This window comes from Tauraco erythrolophus, chromosome 6 (assembly GCF_009769465.1).
Source record: "Tauraco erythrolophus isolate bTauEry1 chromosome 6, bTauEry1.pri, whole genome shotgun sequence".
NCBI classification, from domain to species: Eukaryota; Metazoa; Chordata; class Aves; order Musophagiformes; family Musophagidae; genus Tauraco; species Tauraco erythrolophus.
In genome coordinates, this window is record NC_141470.1 from 56394668 (window position 1) to 56418790 (window position 24123).

At 43.9% G+C, this 24123-nt stretch overlaps 1 protein-coding gene across 1 annotated transcript; it reads right to left on the reverse strand.

The window, feature by feature from the left end:
- Positions 1–651: 651 nt before the first annotated feature.
- LOC104379352 (ankyrin repeat and SOCS box protein 2) lies at positions 652–23687 on the reverse strand. The gene is given in 20 exon segments (XM_086613919.1): positions 652–788; positions 1537–1583; positions 1585–1688; positions 5312–5349; positions 5352–5553; positions 5556–5671; positions 5674–5707; positions 5709–5735; positions 5737–5802; positions 5804–5876; positions 10759–10930; positions 13205–13450; positions 15405–15563; positions 16633–16729; positions 16731–16803; positions 21785–21834; positions 21837–21888; positions 23443–23536; positions 23539–23572; positions 23574–23687. Coding segments are annotated over 20 exon segments (1935 nt in total).
- Between the last annotated feature and the right edge of the window lie 436 nt (positions 23688–24123).

Below are 24123 nucleotides of genomic sequence, written 5' to 3' on the forward strand. Positions count from 1 at the left end.
CTTCTCTTGCGTTTTAAAGGAATCAGTATTTCTGGATTTTAGTCTATTAAAAAGTTCTGAGCTTTGAATGTTCAGAAATCAAGTACTCTTTCTCAATCAGAAAGGTCCAAAATTGAAAGCAAAAGTGTTAGCAAGAAGATGTCAAGTTATCAGAAATTAGCAACCAGCACACTTAGCAGAAATCCAAAAAACAGAACAGAACCTAAAATAAAAATCTCCGTCAGTGAAGGAAATGTGATTGTTTCCCCAAATATGTTGACTCTTGACAATTTCTGAATTGTGATCACAGCAAGGACGCTAAGCTCCACCACAACCCCAGGGTACCTTCGAATTCCTCACTGATACTTGCTTCATCACTATTCATTTTTCAGTGTTGGCTTTCATTTCTTGTTCTTTGCAGACCAAGCTCTGAGGTGAATCATATGTGTTTTCTCTTGGAAAACCTAAAAACAGTCTTATGTTTAGCTCTCTGTCTCTTCCATTTTCTTCTCACTCGTGCTTCAGAGGCAAATTTCTCTTAGATTAGTCATTGGAGTCTGCTAGAGCAAGCCAGCAGCAATTCCTCCCCACCGTGCACGATGTGCGCCCTTGCCATGCCGATGACGCTGCGTGCCATGCCGGGAAGCTGCTGCGTGTCCGGTGTGCCTGGGGTCACTGTGTGTAATCATGTTGTAAGTATCGAATCAGTCTGTCTGGGAGAGGCAAGGTGTCAAGAAGTTTAATGCGGTTTCTTCCAACCAGGCTTCGTACCTTGAGGCGGCAAAGATGGGAAAGAGGGCGTGGGGGCTCTGAAAGACAGAGGCAGGTCAGAAACGTGAGCAGAACTGGTGAGGGACAGCTTGCCTTGACCAGGTCAGTGGCAAGAGGAAAATGGGAGAAGGACGAATGAAAAAAAGGGGCTTTTCTGTGATGAAGGGAAAATGCATCTGGCATCGGTGGCAGCGCATCTGTTCTGAGGCATGACATAGGCAAGGAAGTAAGGCTGGAGGATGGGGTGCTGTGTCCCAGCTCAGCCTTGGCAATGGGCTTTCTAGGAAGATTTAAACAAGCCGGTTCACAGTATTCAGTCTTCCCACTAAAAATAAATGTAATGTGTACCAAATTTAGCTTGGTGCCAGAAAACTAATTCTGATAATGTCTATGAAAGACTTTGGATCCTGAAGGAAAGGATGTTTAGGAGAGCAGAATATTAGTAAAGGCTTTAAAGGCCACTGGTGCCTGCTGGGCTGCTGTGGAGATGGTCATGCTGCCCACCTGCCCTGATCTGAGGGCATCCCAGGTGCAGCCAAATGGGTCTTCCTGCATTGGCAATGCTCATTCCCAGCGGGTCAGATCCACAGCTGCTGCACATTTAACATCACAGAGTCAGTGATACCCCAGCAATTTCTAGTGCCCCATACCTGGTCCAAAATGTAATTCAGTCTCAATAGGGAAATCCTATCAAGTTTAAGGGATCATCTAAGAGGAGATGATGACTGAGGTTTTGAATCCAATAGTGGGACTACTTATGCCAGATTCTCTGCTGGGTGACCATACCTGCTTTCTCTTTAATGACAGCCCAGTCTTCATAGCTGTCAATATCCCTTGAGCCGGGAGCAGAGCTGCACATTACCCACATAATCCAAGAGAACATCGATGATCGGCCCGGCCCAGCGACTTATCTCTGGAGTAGACACCATTTCACAAAACTTCAAGGAAAAACATATTGACTACAGTCAGTGGGACATGCATGCACCCATGGAAACCGCGATGATAGCAACAGCCCATCCTGCGTTGGTGGTCCCACCCTTCTACCAGCTGTGAGAGCAATTACCAGTTTCCCCTCAGAAAGCTTCAACTAAAGCCCCTTTTTTTTAGCAACTGAAGGCAGAATCCCCTCTTTACAACCACAGGAGGACACAAAACCTTGATGGAGTCCTAGCTGTGGAGCATGGAAAGGATGCTGAATTGTTGACAGGGTCTAAAGGTCCTACTTCCACAGAAATGGGAGTGCAGAGGACTGCTCACAGCTTTGCCCCAAGTCAGTAAAGGAGCTGCTGGAAGATCCATGCAGCCCAGGGCACTGTGACTCAGTGTGCTGGGTCCTGCTCCCTTGGGAGAGGCTCCATGGGCCAACTGTGCACAAAGAAGGCTTAGGGAAAGAGGGAGATTCGACAGAGCACAGCACCTCCTACTTCTGGTGAATCCACCAGTATCTGCAGCTTTTGAGGACCAAACCTCACTAGAAACAAGTCTGGGGAAATCTCTGAGGAGATGAATCCCAGGTAGTTTACTCGCCCATGGGAGAACTATCCTGGGCCTAACACAGAGCAGAAGCGTCTTCCTTTCTCAGTCCTGGATCAGGCAAATCTTCTGTTGCCCCCAGCGTAAGCTGCAGAGTACTCAGAGCCGTTGAGTACAGAGGGCTCCTTAAGGAGATACCGAAGAACAGACTTCAGGACCTGACTTTAAGCAGTCTCCTTTCAAAAAAGTAGTGACTTCTCTTCCCACTTTAATCTAAATATATGAATTATACCAGACAGTTTCATCTAGCTCTGTTACAGTGCTGCATGTGATGAAGGTATCTGTGGACTTATCTGCATTTGAAAAGTCAGAAAACTTAAGATGAATTAAATCATGCTGTGTGGATAAGAACTCAGGCACATGGCCAAACCAAATGAATGATGGTGGCTTAAGCACCATCCATCAGCTTAGTCACTGAGGCTGTCTGCAGGCACCCTCCAAGCCCACCCAAAACAGGAAAGAAAATGCACCAGCTTAAATCTCTTTCAGTTTAAGCTCCTGTAACTACATCACATTTGATTATACATGCATGAGCCCTAACTCAAAATGCATTAAACTCTTGCGTGGATACTCTTATTCAGAAATAAAATTATATTAGCTCACCTAGGAAAGAATAAAGCTGCAGAAAATTGTAAGGCCATTTTATTTAAGGTGAGAGCTTTCACAGATGCATTTACTACTTTCTGACTGTTTTTTTTTTCACTGAGCATCACCATGTAACGTTTCCCAGGTAAATTAGATACAGTAATGTCAGGAGGATCTTAGCAGACAACTCACAGTTTCCTCTGTGGACCACTTATAGGAAGTTCAGTTTAGTATATCTGGTTGTCATTCTCCAGTGCGTATGCAATTGCACGCAGTTACCCACCCACAGGACAAGCAAACTGGGGATCTGCGCTACCGCCTCCAAGCAGCAACGCCACTTTTTCAGGGTTTAAATGAGGACACATGCATAGGGCAATAAAACACTGGATCTTACTGCTTTCCTCTTCACCAGAGACCTTGCCTGCCTTTTTCTCTCTTCCCTATTCACAGGCTCAGCCTACAAAAACGTTTGCTGGAATAAAAATGTTCCAAATCATGTTGCAGGAAAAGCAGCACAGCAAAAGGAAGCAAAGTAATGCAAACTTGCAACTACAGGCAATGGGATTGACTCGGGGACAAAGTGACTCTGGGCCTGGGACATACTTTGCCTGCAGTCTCAGTAAGCCCCTGAATGCCCTCTCGCGGCAGTAGGATACTTCACTCCCTGCGTTCATGGTTTTGACACTGCAGTTCTGGAAATGTGAAGTGAGACAGCAACCATTTTTCTGCATTCACTTTCTTCAGGACACATAAATTTAGTAGCACCAGTAATGATTTAGTTATGCCTTTTCAAATTCACTTCCAGTAGCTCATGGTCTTTACTGTATAAAGACTAATCATTCAGATTTATTATCCTTATGTAGTCTTATACAAGAAAATTAAAAAAGCACATTTCGTGTGGAGAAGGCTATAGCTTCATAAGATCCTCTATATTTCAGAATACCATATCACAACTACATTGTGAAGCTGCACCATACAAGCCTTACTTTTATTAGCCAAATTCCCACCAGTAAGAAGCAAATTTAAAATAATATTGGAGGGAAAGGATTGCTTTTTCTCTGTATGCATTTGTTGCCCACTGGTCTCTCTCCAGGCACAAATATAATTTTACACAGCTTTTGCTACCTCTGCCTCATGTGGTCCTACCTTTGAGGTGATTACTCTGTGAGCGACCTAATATTTTGTTAGACACTAAAAGTAGTTTTAGGTGAGATCCACAGGGAAATTGTGTAAGTAAGTAAAAAGAGAACTGTTTTTGAGTGGTTAGAATATCGTAGAGGACTACAGACAAATCCTATCTCCTCACCTTGGAATTCCAGCCTTCTGTTTGCTCTATAGGCTACCATGGTTCAAGCACTAGAGATGATACAGAATCACACAGAATCACAGAATGGCTAGGGCTGGAAGGGACCTTCAAAGGTCATCTAGTCCAACCCCCTGCAAGGAACAGGGATATCTCCAACTAGATCAGGTTGCTCAGACATTTTATTAATTTCACTTTGACAAAAATGTGATGTCCTTGAGTAATTTTGCTATGACAAACACTCTCAAGAAGACAACAGCTCTGTTTGGGATAAGAGATTATTTGATGGACTCTTACAATCCTCTTTCTAAGATTTCTTTTTGTTTATTTGTTTCCCAGACATGTTACTGGAGAGTAAAGTCTTTGGAAGACAGGACTTATAAAAAGGTCAAGATTCATAGAATCTTTTAATGTTTTCCTTTATTCTTTCCACCATCAAGGAGCGTTAGTTGTGATCATCTCTTTGGGCTAAAGGACACTTCCTTGTGAATCCCTCAAAACTACACTTAAACTAGATGAAAGCTGATTTGTTTCTTCCCTGATTCTTTGCAAAATAGAAAGACTGCTGTGCTGAGATTCTTTGCTGTGTTGCATGTTGAAGCCCCTTTCCAGGGCAGCTTATCCAGTGGACTTGGAAATTGCAACTATTTACGTTCATTAGTTGACCCTCACAAAGTGAAGAACTAGACAATTTTAATTTAACCAGGAGCTTAAATTCCATATCGGACAAAAGAAATCTTACAGGGCAAATAAAACAAGCAGGTTTCTACTGCCCATATGCTACCGCCCATATGCTACCGCCATATGACACTGCCTGTCAAGAAAGCATGCTTCACTCCTGGCACCTCAGGTCCAGGGAAGAATATTGTAGATCCAATGACAAGGCTGTCAAGATGGCTATAATTCACTACAAATTCAAGCTAGGGCCACAGCAGCTGTTGCCTACCTTCCTGCTGTCATTGAACATGGACTTGGAACATTCACACTCTTATTGAGGTTATTTTTTGTCTGTAAATAAAGTAGGAATAAAGGCATCTTCTCTCACAGGAAAGTTGAGAGAAAAAAATACATTAAAGTTGTCAAGATACATGGGTAGGAGACATCCTCAGAAGTACTGTAGATAGACTAGGCAGTGCTTACCTGGACTACGGCTGGCTCCTTGGACAGCTGAGGATCATAAGTCTGTCCCGTCTATAATTTAACGCAGGATGTGGGCCGTTTCCATACTGACACTCAAAACACGAACCTGCGTCACAACCTAAATCGAGGAGATACTTCAGCACGGAAAGGTAATTCATTGAAAACATGATGGTAGCTGGAAATGAGGTGGGGTGGCTTGATATATAGGCATCAATGTTTGCTCCATGATCAAGGAGCAGTTTTTCATGGTCTTCAGGCAGCCGTGGCGGATGGAGATGAGTAATGGGTTGATGAGGTCAACATTGGGGTTGGCTCCGGCTTGCAGCAGGAGTTCCGTGGCATAGATGTTGTTGTTAAAACAGCAAAATAGAGGGGGGTGGTGCGTCTGTCCTCGTAAAAGGCAGGACGTTTCGTTGGAGAGGGCAAGTGTTGACATCATAGCCAGCGTCAATCAGCTCTTCCAGAATGTCATCATTGTTGCGTTCGGCCGCCTAAGTGCAGGGGGCTAATGCCACTGCGCTTGACACGAGTGCGGCTGGTCACAGGGATCAGCATGGAGACAATCCTGCCAGGTTGAAGAGTCAGCGAACAGCAGTGAGCTCTAGAGGATATAGGGATCTATGACCCATGGCAAATCATAGCTGTATGGTTGTAATCATAACAGAGAGCCTGCTAACTTGGACACGGGAGCAACTCCCTCTGAGAGAAACCAGGGTGTGAACTTTAAACCTGTCAACAGCTCCCTATGCTCCTACCTTGCAAAAGATGTGTGTTGTGTGACCCCCTCTTTCATGGAGGAACAAGATTTTTGAAATTACCGCACAGTTTCTGTGAGGCAATGGCAGCTACAGGGGCAGTTACGATGCAAGAGACGACATGTTGGCACCTCATCTACCCTGTTGTAACTTTCCTAGATGCCACAGTCCAAATGGCAGACACCAGCCAGGATCTCCCAGACATTCTACACCTTTATCATCACGCTGTGGATAGAACTGGAGGAACAGAAGCACGGCCTCTGACCTGAGGTGCCAGGAAAGAGGTTGTATCTCCCCACTTCCACTGGGATTGCTTTATTGCTCAGCAGAGAAGGGCACCAACACAAGGCATTAATATGTCGTGTGGGTCACAGCCACAGCAAGAGTCTTGAGACCAGAAAGGAGATGAAACCAAACCTTCCTCTGCAGGACTGATCTAGCATAAACTACATATTTGGTTTCCAGTTATTACCCTGGATTGATCCACATCCTGGAGGCCCATCATTATACAGCTTTTGGCTGTGGCAAATCCATGGGGCTATCAACGTTCATCCCAGATCATGGGGAGCCAAAAAGACAATTAGGAAAGGGGAGAAAAAGAAATAAAATATTTTCCAGGCTGGTTTCCATGCTTTAGCCCAGGGAGAAAAAAAGTACAGCCAAGTCCTAAACACCAGTAATCAGGGACTGCTATTGGAAAGTGTGATGTAGCCTTTAACACAGCAACATAAATCAAGCTGCTTTCATTATGTAATATGAAATTCAAATATATGATGTACAGGAGTCCTGCAGCCTCAAATCCATGATCATTTTTATGTCTCCATAAGTGTCATTGGAGCTGCATGACCAGCCCCATGGTTAAACCCTCATTTCCCGCTCATGAAGTTGGTGGCTAGCCAAGGGCATGAGATTGATTCTGTACATACAGACAAGTCACCTTAAGCTACTTCCAGAAAGAGACTACAAACCATACAACCTAAGTCTGTTTACTGTCTCAGGAGATGCCCATGCTCCCTATGTAAGGCCTGTGGAGATAAGGATATCTAAAAAGGAATTTGTGGGAGCCAGCAAGCTATGCACATCTTCTCCTCTTCTTCTTCCTCCCATGCAGACTTCTCTGTCTAGCAGTCAACAGCTCTTCTAACACACAAACATGCAAGCTCAGTTCCTACTACCGTGTAGTGTGTCTCCTATAAAATGTTATGCATGAAGATATATGCATATCTTCATCTTGACTGCAATGGCTGGTCCCAACACTGGACCTTCAAACATATATTACATAACAAACTAAGCCAAATATAAGAGCTAGTCTCAGGAAAACCTTTGTCTGTGATGCACTGAATGCTCCTGTGAAAGGCTGAGCCTCCAATGCTCCCAGGAGCCGAAATGAGAGTTGAAGATGCATAACGCTTTACAGGATTATGTTCCTATTTACATTGATGGACTGTTGCTGTCTTCAAGTTACTTCTACATCTCAATTTAAACAAAATGCTTTTAAAATTATGTAAATATCTTGGAAAATTAAGCACGAGTTTGTTTTTTTCCAAGCAGCCCTCACTAATCTTCCAGCTCTGTGACGCTCACCAGGGAGCAGGAGGTTTGGGTGCTGGTGAGCTGGCAACTTCCCACCGTTAGCAAATGTTCTGTAAAAGCCATAATAACAAAAAGGGCACAGAGCACTGTGAGGACACCATGCCAAGTGCCAGCATTAGTCATCCCATGATCAACTGTTTTGAAGATTAAGGGTCTGTTTTGTTCTTTCCCTCTAGCATATGTGTTTCAGCCAGCTCTTCACATCTGAGTTAAAGAGGCACTGCATCATTTCTGTCTGCAAGGGAGATCTGAACCTCGCTGCAAGGGTGACACACTGAGGCTCTGTGTTCAAATGCTGCAGTGTCCCATACCTCAGTACACTCCCTGTAGCCCAGATTTGTTTGGGGAAGAAAAGCAGGAGGCATCAAATTTGTATCAGAGTTTATTGTGTAGCTTGAACCTTCCTCAGCCTCCGAAGTGGGTTGGTTCAGTAATATGGTGTCTCCATCTCTGCAGTCTTTCCTGTCTGTCTAGAGGGAGAAGGCAGCTCAAGTGAAGGCGGCCAAGGCCAGACAAGCCATACCACATCCCACGTCTATCACAGGGCTGAGCTTCATGTAGAGTTTCAAATAGTGCTGAGTTTTCCCTCATCCCTGACACCTGCTTCTGTGATTTCTATTAGAAATTATATGGAGGAGGAGGCAGAACATCCTTAGTATGAGTGTGCCAAGAGTTTATTGACTCGCATTTACTTAATAATCTGCCTTCACTTCACAAAGTCTTCCCTTCTCAGCATCTTAGTTCCAAGGGGGAAGGAGTTAAATGACTGCTTGTGATTGTCCTACAGCTGATGAGGTGACCCTTATGAATTTCAGGTCAGTGTGACAAGGTGTCATTTAAAATAAACAAACACCAAGCAACGAGAGTTGACAGTTGAGTCTTGGGACCACATTCTTGGCTTTTTGATGGTAGGGAGCCTTCGTGCTCTGGCAGAAAGTTGAAGCGTGGAATTCCTGCAGAATTACGTATTAAATCTGCAGGAATACAAAGCGAGGTCACCGTGAAGGGTGTTATTTTACTGAATACCGAAGGAATTAAGAATAGTCGGCCAATTGGGCTAAAGCTTTGCCATTTAGATAATATTTATAAGAGAAGATCTTATTCTTTTTTCTTTCGTTGCACTTAGTTTACAGCAGTTGTGCACAAAGTTTTGTGCTCGGTCTTTTACAAGGCAAGGAACTCGAGTTTGGGCTGAATTCTGGTCTCATTTATGCTGCAGGTTGTTGGGAATAAGAGATGTGAGGTCTGAATCAGGCCTTTCTTTCATAACATGGGGATGGACTCAGGTTGCAGAGTTTGCATGTAAATTTCTTTTCAGGTCGCAGTGTGAAGCTATAGAGGGGAGGAAAAGATTCAGAGAGCTGGTCCAGACTCTATGTATAATTGGATTCAGACCAACTTACTGTACTTTCTTTTCAGATGAACTTTTTTGAAAGTGAGCAACTGGAGCTGGGTTCTGTCTCTGGACATTTCTCATCTAAAATGCGTTTGTTTTCAAGAAAATGTCTTGGTAACTCAAACCTCAGAGAAAATTGTGAATCGTGCCGGCTTTAGTCTATGCAGGGTATTTATGTACATGCTGTAAGTGTATAAACCCATTACATAAACTCGCACTGAGCTGCCCTCTAGAATACACAGCTTGCACAAAAAGCAGACCTCCAACTACAGAAAATTAATATCCTCAGGTCTATCAAAGTGATATGAGAAGCTTAACTGGGCTTCCAAGCAGACCTAAACACTAGGATAAAAGATATTATGGGAAGGTGTAGTGGTGTCAAAATTTTTCATTCCTCAGACATTGTGAAATATATAAGAATCTGTTGTAGCACTTGTTTGCAAAGATAGCTTTACTATCCAGAAACAGTCTTTGCAATTGGATATACTCTCTCCTTTGACTGTTGCTGAAAAGATTTTGATAGAAACTGTGATAGCTAGAAGAGCCCACAATAGTCACCAAAAGGGTCTGTCGCTGCAAGATATGACTGTGTTTTGCAAAGATAGCCGAGCCACTCACCCTTCCAGCAGCATGGGGTTAAATGCAGGAGCTAAAACTTGCTCTAGGATCGATCAGAAGTAAATGCTAAGGAGTTCAGGCTCAGAAGCATGCTGCAATGTCCCAGCTCTTGAAGGAGCTAGATAAACACTATTTACATGACAGTGCAACAATCCCAGCCCTGGACAGCATCTTCTAAAATGATATCCTTTATCACAGGCTGTAGAGCTTCTCCTCCTCATCCAAACACCTTTACTTCAGAAGACTGCTAAATCTACCCAATTCCTGGTTATTTTTTCCGTTAGTTACTTTTCTCACTGTTTGAAGAATGTGCTCAGCTCTATCCCAAACACATTGCATTTCAGAAACAAACCACTGGATCATTTTATGCATTTGTCTTTTACATTTAAGAGTCATTTAATCGCTCACTAATAAAGTATATTTTCCAGACTGTGCGTAATTCTTCTACTTCTTTTCTGAAGCCTTTCCAATTTCCTGAAAGGTTTCTGAGAGGGAAGATACCAGAACTGGACACCATATTCTAGCAGCAATCTCACTAATGCCCTAGAGATTCACTTAACCACTTCCCGCTGTCAGCATCTGAATTATTGTTAATAAACCTGAAACACACCAGAGATGAATGCAGCATGTGCTGCTTGTGCAGAAGAATCACAATGGGCTCACATGGAAAAATTATTGCAAACTATGCTGCAATAGCTATTGAAGGACTAACCCTCCCTCCTCCCAACACACACAGATGCTTTTTTATTCCATCTCAAGCATATTTTATGGAGCTCAGTTTAATCCACGTCCAAGATACAGGAGGTTATTTAGCTGTAATAGGTGATATCTTGGCAAAGCTAAAGGGATCTTGCACCCCACGTTCCTGCTCACCACACCCCCAACCCATCCCATCCCAACCCACAAACACACTCTTTAGATTATAATTTCCAACCAGAGCTCTGCAAGCAGAAAGCCCAGTTCTCAACTGGCAGCTCCCTTGCTCACAATGCTCAGAATTAGATCTGGGGCACTACGCTCTTCTTTTCATAAGGACTTTGGATTCTTGCCTAAAAGATGAAACTATGAAATGAACTAAAACTTACTCGCAAATCCCTTTTTTGGCTGCTATGTGAAGAGGTAACAAGCCATCCTTATTGGCTTTGTTAGCGTCTGCTCCTTGGGACAAAAGAAACTCCACAATAGGTACGTGTCCGTTTTTACAGGCTTCATAAAGAGCAGAGGCGTTATCACTGGCTTGAGTATTTATATCAGCACCTGGGAAGGAAAAATATCTTTGTAGCACCAAAAGGTTAAAATCAGGTGGAAACAACATACTTTCAATGAACACATAAGTCTCCATGACACTGGAGCTACAAAATGTGCTGGAAGGGGATGTGAATGAGGTCATATCAGAGCAAAATGAAAAGGTGATACAGGCATATCAGTTATATATAGTTATATCAGATCTGCACTGTTTTTTACTGTGATCTGAATATTGTGAGGGAGTGTTAGCATGGGTTGCAACCATTAGCTGCCAGTCCTGAATCCAAGCTCCATTTAGCTGTATCTCAAAGACAAAAACTTTAAACCTGCTGTTCTTTATATAACATGCCTTTTCTTTGGACATAATAATTCCATTATTATTTATATGTTTACACTATGTATATACACTACTCTGAAACAGGAGTTTGGACCAGATGATCTCAATAGGTGCTCTCCAAAATGCTTTAATTATGTATTTATTACACATATTTATTTATACATATTATTTCTACTTTATATCTTCATACTTCAAATACATTTATACTATATTTTCATTTTAGTACATATCCAGGCTGAAATAGGGCTCTCTAACATGACATCTGCAAAGTACCGAGCAACAATTCTAATCAGCCTTTATTTGGGCATGCCTTAGTCAATGAATATTTAATTTCAAAAGTCAGCACATGAGGCCATATCTCTTTGTTCATGGGAGTTCAAGTTAGGCTCCAAATGGTAAGTTTTACCAAAAAAAAGGATAAATAGTATTAATGAACTACTAGATTATTTGGGGCATTTTTTTCTTGAGCTCTAGCATGTGCTCGGTTTAATAAATAACATGCAAAAATAAACCAAAATCTAATACTTTTTGGCTACAAAACAATTTGGAATCTAGCTTTTTCTGTGCTAGGTATTTAAGGCCTGAAAGCCTGGATTTCGACTGTAATACACTGTGTCATGGTGTCCTCAGGAAGGCTGCTCCATGTGTATCTGAAATAAGAATGACAATTAACTGGAGTTTTGCCTTCTAAACCCCTATAAAGAAACCAATCAGTCTCCTGTTTGATCATGAAAACTCCCTGCCAAAGAGAACTCTGTACTCTCACCCCAAACTGAAACATCTGTGTTGTGTTTGGCCCTTTGAAGATGTTGTAGCTGGAAACATCAGGAGAATTGCAGTGACAAAACATAACACAGGACTACATTCCTAATGAAAAAGAAATGAAAAGAACCCCTTTTTATGATGAACATTGCTCATCGTAAAAAATGTAGTGATATCATTCCTGGGATTCTCAGAGGAGCTTTTCAGGGCCTGAAACAATTGGACAGTTTTATTGGACTTTCTCCTATGTATTTTTCTCAAAATTGAACTTAAAGAAATCCTAATATCTACCTAAGTTGAAACACAAATCACATTCTGACTTAGTTTCTAAAATCATAGGCAATATGATGGACTAACTGGTCATATAAAACTGACTTGACAATGCTAGCTGGACAGCAAACATGTTTTTTTGTTCATCAACACTCATATCTTTCTTAGCCATACTAATGGCTTCATAAGTTTTTCTTCATACTGTTTAGCTCTTGTTTCACAAGTGCAGGACCCAGTCTTACGTACATTGAAGGTATTAGCCCACAGTGAAATTAAAATATACTTCTGAATAGTAGTAAAGTATGTTGTGCTTATTGTAAAGCTGTTTTACGTGAGTGGAGCTGTAAAAGGTAGGTTTAGTGTGAACTAGAACCAAATTCACTCTATTTATATCTTTGAACATATGCACATGGGGGAAAGCAAGTCTGCTTTTCCTTGGTGTAAGTCCGTTATAACTATACAATAGTACTTTATCTATTTTCAGTGGAATTAATTAGTGGAGGAGAGCTAACGTTGTCCATCACTGCGTAAGTTCATGAGCAGATGGGGTTGGCTAATGTTCAACTTCTGCCATCTATTACCACCTAGAGTTGTCTTTTATGACTAATTGGATTTTAGGCTACACGTGGGCAGCAATATGGGTTTTGAAAGCTGTCAGGCATGCAATTAGAGGGCACCATATTACTTCCCAAAGTAGGTGACCATGAATGAATGCTGAAGAAGTACATGTGTCTAGACCCATGCTCTCTGAACTCAGCCATCTGGAGTAGTAACAGGGTTTCAGCATCTCTGCAGGGTAGGCCTTGTCTTTTTTTTTTGTCCAGACAAAAAAAAACTGAGCCAGGGAGAATTAATAGGCACTTGAAATATTAAGAATGAAACGAGTAAAGGCATGTAATAGCAACAACTGTACTCACCACATTTTGCCAGGTATCTCAAAGCTTCCAACTGCCCACTCTCAGCTGCCACAAATAAAGAAGTGATCCCATAGGCGTTTGCAGACTCAATCTTGGCACCCCCTTTCACAAGGATATCAATAATCTCCAGGTCATTTCGGGACACAGCCTCATGGAGAGCAGTCCATCCTCGATTGCAACGATGGTTGGTGTCGGCATTGTACTGTACGAGGAGTCTTGCTGCCTCTGCATTCTTGCGCTCACAGGCTGTTTTGGAAAACAGAGGCGTGATTGGGACAGGCTTTTGAAAGATCCTGGCATTATGGTATCCATTTTATGCTGCATAAGGCAATATAATACAACTAGGCCACAGTGAATAAGATCAAAGATCCATCCAGGCCAATATGAGGTCCAAGGCTGTTGCCGAATGACACTGTCTGAGACTCGTAAGGGATGTGGTAGTGAAGCTGATCTTCAGCTGGGACCTGGAGGAGGCTAAGTGTTCTGTGCGGGACTTGTGTGAAGCCTAGTACTGAGGGGAATCCACTCAAGCACATTTGAACCAATTGAACACCACAGTGACACAGGGAGGTGACAAGGCATGGGAGGTGGTTATGAAGAATAAACATGTTACTGAAATCACATGGTCTGAACACTTTCTTTCCTAATTCTGTGCCAAACTGACTCTGTATCTTACTGCCCTGGAGTGCAGATAAAGTGCTGTATAGACAAAAAAATAAAAAAGCTCAAACCAACAGAGGTCAGAAAAGGATCCTTAGAAAACAATTATAGTGTGAGTCAGTAGCACTGTCTTGCCCTGCAACAACATATAGTTCAGGACCATCCTGAGCTAAGGGTATTTCTTGATTGTTAATGGAATTTTGTTGATTTTTATTCAACAAATTTGTTCCATTGCTTTTTGAATCCCAAATCCTGAGGCTTCCTACACACTTTTACTGTAGGACTCTAAACCAAAGCTACCTAGAATAAGCAGGACACTTTTATAACCTCCAAATAGCATTGTTGTACAATGCATGGAGAGACCAGCATATTCAATAGCAATGTTTTTCTCTTTGAAATAATAGTGTCTTTTTCTCACAGAGGTCCTGCCTTTTGGTTTTGATTCTTCCCTTGGGACATCACGATGCCTTCCTCTCCCATATGTACATGTCACTTGTGTACTGAAAGCAACTATCTGAGAAGCACTGTTGTAATTACCTATGCATAGCTCTGCAGAGTTTAATTTGCTTCCATATCAGGAATGAGTAATTTGTTATGATAATTTTTTCACTCCTTTTTTGCTGGAGAATAGACCAGAATATTTTGCATCGACACTAGCACACACTTAATAAAGGTTTTCTCTGTCTGAAGGGTACTTTCATATTATGTTATTATTATTGTTATTATTGCTACAAGTACTACTACTACCACTATTGTGTGTTAATGAACAGTGAACAGCTTTCCTTTAGCCGACTATAAACCAGAATTTTAAACTGAGCAGCTCTAATGTCAGGCATCCAAAATCAGAGGCAAGGTTACTGTTGAAACCAGTAATATGTGTATTTTAATGTTTTAGAGCACTAAAATAGTCATGGCAGGAATGTCAATAAAGGGGAAGGGACACAAAGGTGTGAGAGGACATCTCCTTTCTGAATCTTTGTGATATCATAAATGTAATGCTGTTCTACTAAAGAAAGTGTTCTCTCTGACCAGCAGCAAAGTTCTATGTCCATGTTAAACACTTTGTCTACCTCACTGAATTGTTTATAACTTTATGCATCTCCCATAGCAGACAGCCTTGCCTGGCCCGCACAGTATTGAATCACTGGCATGTCTACAGTTACTGTACTCCTGCCTCTAACAGCTACTTAGGTCTGACTGTTTAGAAAAGCATACATATTCCTGTACTATCCGCTTTCTGCTTTCCGTAAGTTTGGGATATCATGCAGACACCCTGTACTTGGAGCTGCACTAAGTATCACACCCCCTACTCTCAGCACCACATTGCAGCTTGCATCCCATAGTGCAGCCACTAACCCTGTCTCTGATGTGGATGGGAGAGAGGCCATGGCATAGCAGGTCAGACATAGGAGATACAGGACTGCTGGAGGAAGGTGCAAATGGGAGCTAGTTGCTAAGTTTCAGCCCTGCATCGCAAAAGCACCTGCAGTTCTGCCTTGGTGGTGTCAGAAGACCTCAGTATGCCTGGAAACACAGACACTTACCTTGTAGAGAGGTGTTTCTCTGGCCTTGTTGGAGATGTCGGGCTCAGCCCCAGCCTGCAGCAGGGTGAGCAGGCAGTCCAGGTTGCCCCGGCTGGTGGCCAGGTAGAGAGCCGTCTCCTCATTGAGCGTGCGCTGGTCAATTGTGCCAGGGTATGCTGTGCATAAATGGCGAGCCCAAAGTCATTAAGGCATGTAGTAAGTACACAAGTATCTGCAGCACCATCACCTTTCAAACCCTTGGAGTTTTAGGTTTGGTTTTGTTGTTTATTCTTTTCTTTTCCTTTTCCATGAGCAAAGTAAGTTAAGAATATACTATAACTCAGATTAAGTATCTAAATCAGTCACCAGTTTAGATTGAAATGTTTGACCATTGCCACTAGTGATGCAGAAAGCTGCTGAGTAACTGCTCTTCAGTAGCAGTTTGAAACAAGCTATTATTGTTAACCACCTTCAAGCACCAGAAAAGAGATGCTGGGCTGGATCTCCAGCTAGTGAGACCTGGGGTAATTGCTGTCAGCTGTGGCAGCTGAGCAGCTTTACTGTGGGAAATCCAGCGCTTGGCAAGATCTCTCCAGATATGATTTTCTCCTGAAGATCCTAACTTTTAGAGGCTTCAGTCTGGAAACCTATTCTCAAAGAGAAAGTGAAATTAACATGCACTCAGAGACGTTAAAAAAAACTTCACACACATTGGGCTGCTGCTAATTCTGCTTTTTAGTTTATTCATATTCTTCTTCTTCTAGGGCCACGAAGATGATAAGAGGGCTGGAGCACCTTTCCTATGAGGACAGGCTGAAAGAGTTGGGGCTGTTCAGCCTGGAGAAGAGGAGGCTCCGGGGTGACCTTATAGCGGTCTTCCAGTACCTCAAGGGGGCCTACAGGAAAGATGGGGAGAGGCTGTTCAAGAGGGCCAGTTGTGATAGGACAAGGGGTAATGGTTTTAAAATAGAGGGAGGTAGATTCAGGTTGGATATTAGGAAAAAATTTTTTACCATGAGAGTTGTAGAACACTGGAACAGGTTGCCCAGAGAGGTGGTGGATGCTCCATCCCTGGAGACTTTCAAGGCCCGGTTGGATGAGGCCCTGAGCAACCTGATCTAGTTGGAGATATCCCTGTTCCTTGCAGGGGGATTGGACTAGATGACCTTTGAAGGTCCCTTCCAGCCCTAACGATTCTATGATTCTATGATTCTCCTTTTTGTAATGAATTAGTTTTAAGTTCACTGACCTTTTGTAACAGGCTCAGGCAACCCACTTGGCCGTAGTATGCAGCTTCATGAAGGGGTATCCAGCCATCCTTATTAGGTTCAGAAAGGTTTTTTTCCTGATTTCATCATGTTACATACTGCTTGTTCATCTCCATCCTTGATTGCTGCCACTACAGGGTCAAGTTCTCTTTAAACAAGATTAAAACCTGATTACTGTGTCCTTCATTACTAAGAAGTATTTTCAGCAACATCACTGTATCATTTGGCCAAAATGGTGAACTCCTACAGCCTTTATAATATTTGTGGCCCTAAGGTTTCTTGCTACAGGGCCTGTGGAGATAAAATTTGTCTGCTCTAATTTGGATATTCACAAAGAACTGGCCAGAGGTGCTCATCTCTTTCCTTGGATTATAAGTAAAGTGTAGGAGTGACTAATCTCTGACAAAAAACATTTATACTTTAGATATCTGGAGTTGAGGGAGACTAGCTCTACTCATGCTCTGTACACTGCCCATGAGCATCCATGGTTGTGATAATTACATCATCCTCCCGTGTGGCAAGGTGTTTCCATATGAGATCTCTTAAACAAGATCAATTTTGAAGAGAATTACCCCTGTTCATCCCGGAAGAAAATTTTAACTTTGATTTGCAGATGGCTTAGCCTTACAGCGGAAATTCTCCATAAATCTAGTTCTTGTATTTTAAAGAGCCTTCCCATTTCCCTTACACCAGCCTGTATTCTGAAGTTAGCTGGACCAGTTATGAAGAAGGGAGACATCCAGTGAGATGATGTGAGCATTACAGTGGTGGTCTGGGCTCTCCTTCCTTCAGCCAGGGAGGATTAAAAAAAATGTATCCACCCACCTAAATTATATTCTGAGCTGCACTTTGTGACCATGCCCCAGAGATCCTCAGCTGTTATGTCAGCAATGAGTACTCAATTTTTCAGAAATGATAACCACTTCAGACATTATAGACCTTCAAAAATGTGTCTTCGTTGTCCCAGTAAGACATGTTAGGTGCTGGGCTCTTCTGAAACTCTGGTCCTCGCCTGCTTGAGAGCAGACCCATTAGCTTGGTCAACAAGTCCACTCTTGCAAACCTCTTAACCAAGTTAGCAGTTCTCCAAGTAACTGCAATAGTCAGAGGCCTCTAGAACACCAATTGGGACTGATGCAAGCTGTGAAGTGGTTCATGTTGCAGTCCATTTGAACCCAGCAAACCACTGTCAGGCTTCACAGGGCCAAGTAACTTTAGGCACAGAGACTGAAAGGAATTAAAAAATATTTGGAAAGGAGGGAATATTTTAAAACCTCTTTGGAGTGGAAAGTCATTGAAATATGTAGAATCACTAAAAAGTGTTAAAGTAGTATTTCAGTGTTTATCAGCAAAACCAAAAAATAACATGAAAGTCATCTTTTTTCATGTGCTACCTAATTCTGAAGCTTTCAAGAGGAGGCTCACTGTGAAAATCTACAAAAACATGGTGTGCTCCTTGCCACCAGAAGTGAGACACCACGAGCAGCCTACAAGTGAGCTTCGCTCTGACAAGCCTTCCCTTTGCCAAGCATCATTCTGAATGCTCTAGGCAGCTGCCCATTTCTCCGAGCTCTGTAAGAGCTCTGCAGAGCAGGGCTGACCTGGGCACACCAGACCTTCTGCGGACTCTGCAGCCAATGCGGGCAGGACCCTTGCCATGGCAGGCAGCAGCTCTGTGCATGGCAGTGTGCTGCACCTTCCAGTGCCTGCTCCTGCTCCTGCTCATGATGAGCTGTGCAGGGAGAAGGCAGCCACCACTTCCTTATTCTGAGGCACCAAATGGCTAAGCTCCAGGACAGCAAACACTGCAAAGGCAAGAAGTGTTTTTCCAGTTCTAAAGGAGCTATATTTTCAGGGACAGAGAACAAGAGGATGTTGAAAACATAGGAGAGTTTGTCGTCTGAACTAACTCTAAAGAGAAAATCTTGCAGCCTAGAAGGTGGAGAGACTGGGGAGGGAGGTGCGTGTCCCAGGAGACTTAGCATCGCCAGGGTGGGAATAGAGCTTGTGATGAAGGTCATGCAGGGCAGAGTGACGATAGGAACAACCAGAAACTCTGGTATGACAGAAGGTCTAAAATGCCACAAGAGAGTGAGATCAGAGACAGAAGAATATGGGCAGCTCAGCACAGGAGACCTCACAAAGCAGATCATTTGGTACAACCTCTGCATTTGTGCAGGTTACAGGAGCAGCATTGGATTTCATTGTCTTACAGGGCATGGACAGACCAACAAGCCTCAACTCACACAGGCATCATCAATTTCAGCTTGCCCAGAGGTACCCAATCTGTGCCATAAACACTGAAAGATGGTTAGCACTGAAAGAGGTGCCATATTGGCACTGAAAGAAAAGTCACCAAGCTGCTTTTCTGAGATAAATTCAGGGCCTGGAGTGGAACCAGGTGAAAACAACACAGGTGTAAGGAATGGGAAAAACATGATTTCCTAGGTGAAAATGACTTAGTGCCACTTGCACTTTCTCTATAGCTTGAAGCAGTGATCTCAAGACAGCAGATGTCACAAAAATAGCAACACTGGAAATAGGGGGGAAAGATATGGGACACAAAGCCAGGCGTTTGCCCTGAGCAGATAACAGTGAGAGCAGGCAGCTACCTTCCTGGCCACAGCCCAGCCAGGAGGAATTGACTGACCTTCTGTTAACTGCTGGGCTGAGGTCCCAAGGACGCTGCTGTATCTCCATGCTGTTTACAGTACCCTGGAGACTAAAACGAAAATGCTAGTTTTGTATGGAAAGGCGCTTTTCATATAGGTGTTTGAAATGGAGTATTTTGTTGAAGTCAGTTAACAGCAACAGTTGGCATGTTTGCTGAGAGAGGAGGAGGAGGTGGGATATCTTCGTCTTTAAAAGCCCCTGGCACAAGGCTGCTGAAGCCATCTGTTGTTCTGTGCAAAGGTTCATGTTACACATGCAGAGCTGCTCGCTGCAACCTCGGGATTCAGGCATACGATAGAGTTACCAGCGCTTAATGAGTTACTGCATGCCAGGTGGGCCATGGCAGGGGTCTGTGCATGTGGCTGGCATTCACTGTGAGGTGAATCACATTAGCTGAGACCTCAGTGAAAGCAGAGGGTATCTCGGACCTGTAGTAGGGTTAAAAATGTGTGAAGAATCAGTTACTATTCTGCTTGAGCCCTCAGATGTTGAATGAAACAAACTTCTGTCGGGCTCCTTGACCTTAAATGATTCCTAAGATGAGGGGGTTTGCTGGATCAAGCTGTAGATGCTTTAGCCAAGCAAATTCCAGATCAGTACAGAAAGTTTAATGAATCTCCATGTGAAATCCTTGTTTTCTGCCTGGCTTGTAGTTGGCTGTTACAAAAAAACACATTCTGCTGCTTGAGTTTCATCAGATATAGGAAAAATGAGTACTAGACCTATGGAGGAAGCCTGAAGATCTGACAAAATCTTAACCATACAGGCAAATCAAAGAACTACTGCATGTCAAAGGCCAGTAGCCAAGATAATAAATACTCATTGCAGAAGAAATGTATGATGAGGTCAATTCTGAGTGCTGCAGAAGAGGTTCAGTGGAGCACAGAAAGGTTCAGGAAGCTCCTTCTTGTCTTGGCAGCCTGGTGAGATGCAAGCAGCATGAAGGAACAACATTTTCCAGGTGGAGCCAGCTATCATCCCTGCCTGGCTCTGAGACCAGGGCTACGAAACAGTCATGCCATCATACTCTCCTGTGGCTTCCCAGCTACGTTTTTGCCCTCACCAGGCAGTAGAGGGCTAGCTTGTCATCCTTATCCCAATCTTTGTTGTGGACTAAAGTCTATTGAGGTACTCGATGCAGAAGAAAAGCCTGACCTCCAGTCATGGCACCCGAGCACAAGAGAGGCATGCCAGGTGTGCAGAGCACTTAATGAGAGGATGTGATTTCAGTGTGGCCAAGCAGAGCTGGCAGGTGAGGGAGGCTTCATGTTTCAGCGAAAGAGGTTTTCACATACATCAGGGAGGGCAATGTCAGTGGAGGGCCTGGAACAGAGCCTGGATCAGCCAGGGTGTATGGTGAGGTGGAGGAGATTGTGGAACTGGGTGAGGGATGAAAGGAAGAAGAGTGGTGAAGGGGTAGTCACTGTGACCATGCATCCAGGAAGGGACTTGTAAGAAAGATAAAACCAAGTGGATTTGAAGTAGGTAGAGAAAAAAGGCAGGGAAGAGTTTTCTGCAGGATACAGCGAAGTGCTTGCCTATAATACTTTCCTCTCTTCATCCGATAGCTAAAGGAAGGTGCATACATCTAGTCTGCACTGCAGAGAGTGGTAATAAACCCATCATGCTCCAGAAACTTCCACTGCATATAGACACTGGGGCAGAGCTCGGGCCACCCGCTTGCTGTCTGCTTTCCTCATTCCATGACTGTATCCATCTAAGCTTATTTATGGTCTCTGCCAACAACAAAACATGGCTAGGAGGATCAAAGTCAGTCAAGCTGGTTTCCTCCTTGGGCAGGTAAGATGTGGTACGGCTCCCGGCAGCCCTCCTCAGTGTGGCAGGACAGTGTGGGTATTGCTAGGAATAGGAATGGCATCTTGGGAGCTTTTATAAACTATTTACTTTGATGGACTGGACTTTCTCACCCTGTTTATATACTGCAATAAAATGTTTGTTTTCCCTACTCCTCCCCATCCTTGATTCATGAACTTAATACCAATGCAGTTACTGTCAGCCCCTGCCTGCCTCATCTAACGTGTTGATGCAGGAGCCAGCCTGTGTAAATACACCACAGTGCAGGCATCCCTTCTCTGCTGTCCTTGTCACCTCAGAGTTACCGAATGATCCAGAGTCCCCAGGACATATGCACTGAGGGATGGAGAGTGATGAAGGGGGAGAAGAGAACAAGGGAGGTTTGAGATGGGTCACCAGCCAGACCCTGGTCATGGTCTGAGGCAGCTGGGAAGTCGGAAGGAAGAGTGGGAAGGCAGCGGAGGGTGTGGTGCAGGTACCAGCAAGACCCTCTAAGCAGTTAATGAACTCCTCGAGATGAACACCACCATTTCCCCCCACCAGACACCATCATCACCAGAAGAGTTGACTCAGGGGGAGAGTGGGTAGCAAGGCTTGTTTTGGCTCCTGTGGGGGAAAGGGGGAGAGGGAGGCACTTACACGGCTGGGATGTGCTGAACAGGCTGCCGTCGTACCTTCGCCTGACCCCCCCAGGCTTGCCCCCGAGCTGGATGGCTGAGCACGACCTCTTTGCTGGGCCGCCAATCTGGAGTGGCGATGACATGAATGAAATAAGGAGAAATACTCCGAATAGGAGAAACAGGTCATGTTGAGGCAGAAAACAGAGACACACATCCACAGAGACGGAGCGAGGAAAGCCTGCCGGTCGGAGCTTTGAATAAAAGCAGATGGCCACAGCTTGCTCTGCGCTGGATTCAGCGCTCACTCGGCTCGAGATTATTTTTGGCCCTCTGAGGAAGTGTCAGGGGATTCAAATGACCATATAAGACAGCAGTGAGGTTAACTCTACCACCGCCACCACACAGGAAGCAGGCATGAGGCGAGGTGACATTCATCACCTCCAAAGTGCCACGCAAGCAGGTCAAAGAGGGGTGCCGGCTCTGTTTCCTGCCTGCCTCTCCCAGGAGGCAGGGAGAGTCCAGCATCACTACAGATCTGAAGCTACAAGCTGCAAAGGTTTTCCCTCCAAAGGGAGGTCCAAAGCTGCTGGGCTGAGGCAAAGGCAGGACAGGTTAACGCACAGAAACTGCCGATGCTGCCTTTTGCCAAAATAGCAGGTGTCAAAGGATGTCCAAGGAGTACAGGATCAAACATCCAGGGAAGCCTTATTGTCCTCCGCATTGGGTCCCTGCGCCAGAGCTGACAGTAGAAGTGCATGGTAATGACATGGAGAAGGCGTGACCTTGATGGGAGAAGGACCGCCCTGCTCCACAGCATCCTGAATCCACAGCTGTGAAACACGCTTACTGCTCATCAAATTGTCCCCAGTTTCCCAGCCTTGGAAACCAAACAATCAGAGGTGGTAATGAATGAGGTGTCAGAGGACAGTGGAGTTATGAGAAAGAAGGAGAAACAAAACTTCAATTGCTCCCAGCTTATTAAAATTAATATTTTTAAAGGATATTTTTCTATCTTCCTTGGGTTTGGGGTGACTTTATAATCTCTTCATCCCAACCCCCCCCTTGAGAAATCTGCCTTTTAAAAATGAAAGGAGAACAATGTCTGGTTTGGAAACTGTCAGCAGGTCTCTGTACCTCACAGCCCAGCGTCACAGCGGAGGGAGATGCAGCCACGCTTTGGTGTCTGGAGCAGCTCTGGCTGAGCGTGGTGTGCTTCAGATCAGACCCTGATCCTTTAAAGTCTGCAGTATCTAAAAGGTAGCCAGCTCACACTGTTTTATATTTTTGGCCTTTCTCCTGTGTTTTCCCATAACAAATGCTGTGCTCCCTCTCTGACAAAACTTCAGCCTGTCATGCAGTGTGCCCTGGGGGGAATGGGAGCCGCTGGCTTCAGCAGGCTTTCTTTCATTCAGGAGAGCTTGAGCAGTGCCCCTTTCTTATTTGATTTGTCGCTTTAAAACAGACAGCAGCAAGCAAATTCTCATTTCGTTACGAGGGCATAAACTGTTGACCTCACTGGATTTATAGCAGACTCCAGCTTTCAAACTAATGACAGACTTGCAGAGCAGCAGCTCAGCACAGCTAATTAGAAAGCAGGTGTTTGGGCAGGGGAAGCTGTTTTGCTCTTCTCAGGCAGGGTGTTTGTTGAGTCAGAGGGGTTCAGGCAGGCGCTCACTCACCTTTGCCATGGGTAGATGTGGTAGGGTGGGTTGTGGCTGTTGGCAGGGCTTGGGGTGGCTGCCTCACCAGGACCAGCTACCATTGACTTCTGGTGCTTTGGGCAGCTGGCTGACCCGCGGAGTCCTCTTCCCAAGCTCTGCTGGATGGCCATCTTTATAAGTTCGTCTTCACTCAAGCTACTGTATAGACTGTATTCCTCGCTGCCTATCGTTTGTCTTTGTGTATTTGCTGCTGTTGTAGCCATTTTTTTTTCTTTGTATCCTGTAAAAAGGAATTGTAATCATCAAAATCTGGAAAATAAAGAAAGAAACTCAACTATCTTGTGCTTTTTTCAGTTCTGCCTCTTGACTAGACTGACCAGAAAACCCTTCACAAATCTTTTGCCAGGGAGAGAACATTATCAGCTAAAATCTCCATGTAAACTTACAGAACTAACTCCTTTCCACCACATAGAAGCAACTGATTTAGCTGGTGTCTAAAAAGGGAAAGGAGATTCTGAAAGCAAGGCAGGTTTTTATCTACTTATTCTGGTTACCACAGCTCAAGAGAAAACTAGGTAAAGGAAATCCCATAAGATTAAAGAGATATAGCTTTGAAATTAATTTATTTAGAAGAATGCCAATGGACATCTCTTGTTGTTGGGTTTTTTCGGTTTTATTTCTTGCTCCAATGCAGAAAAT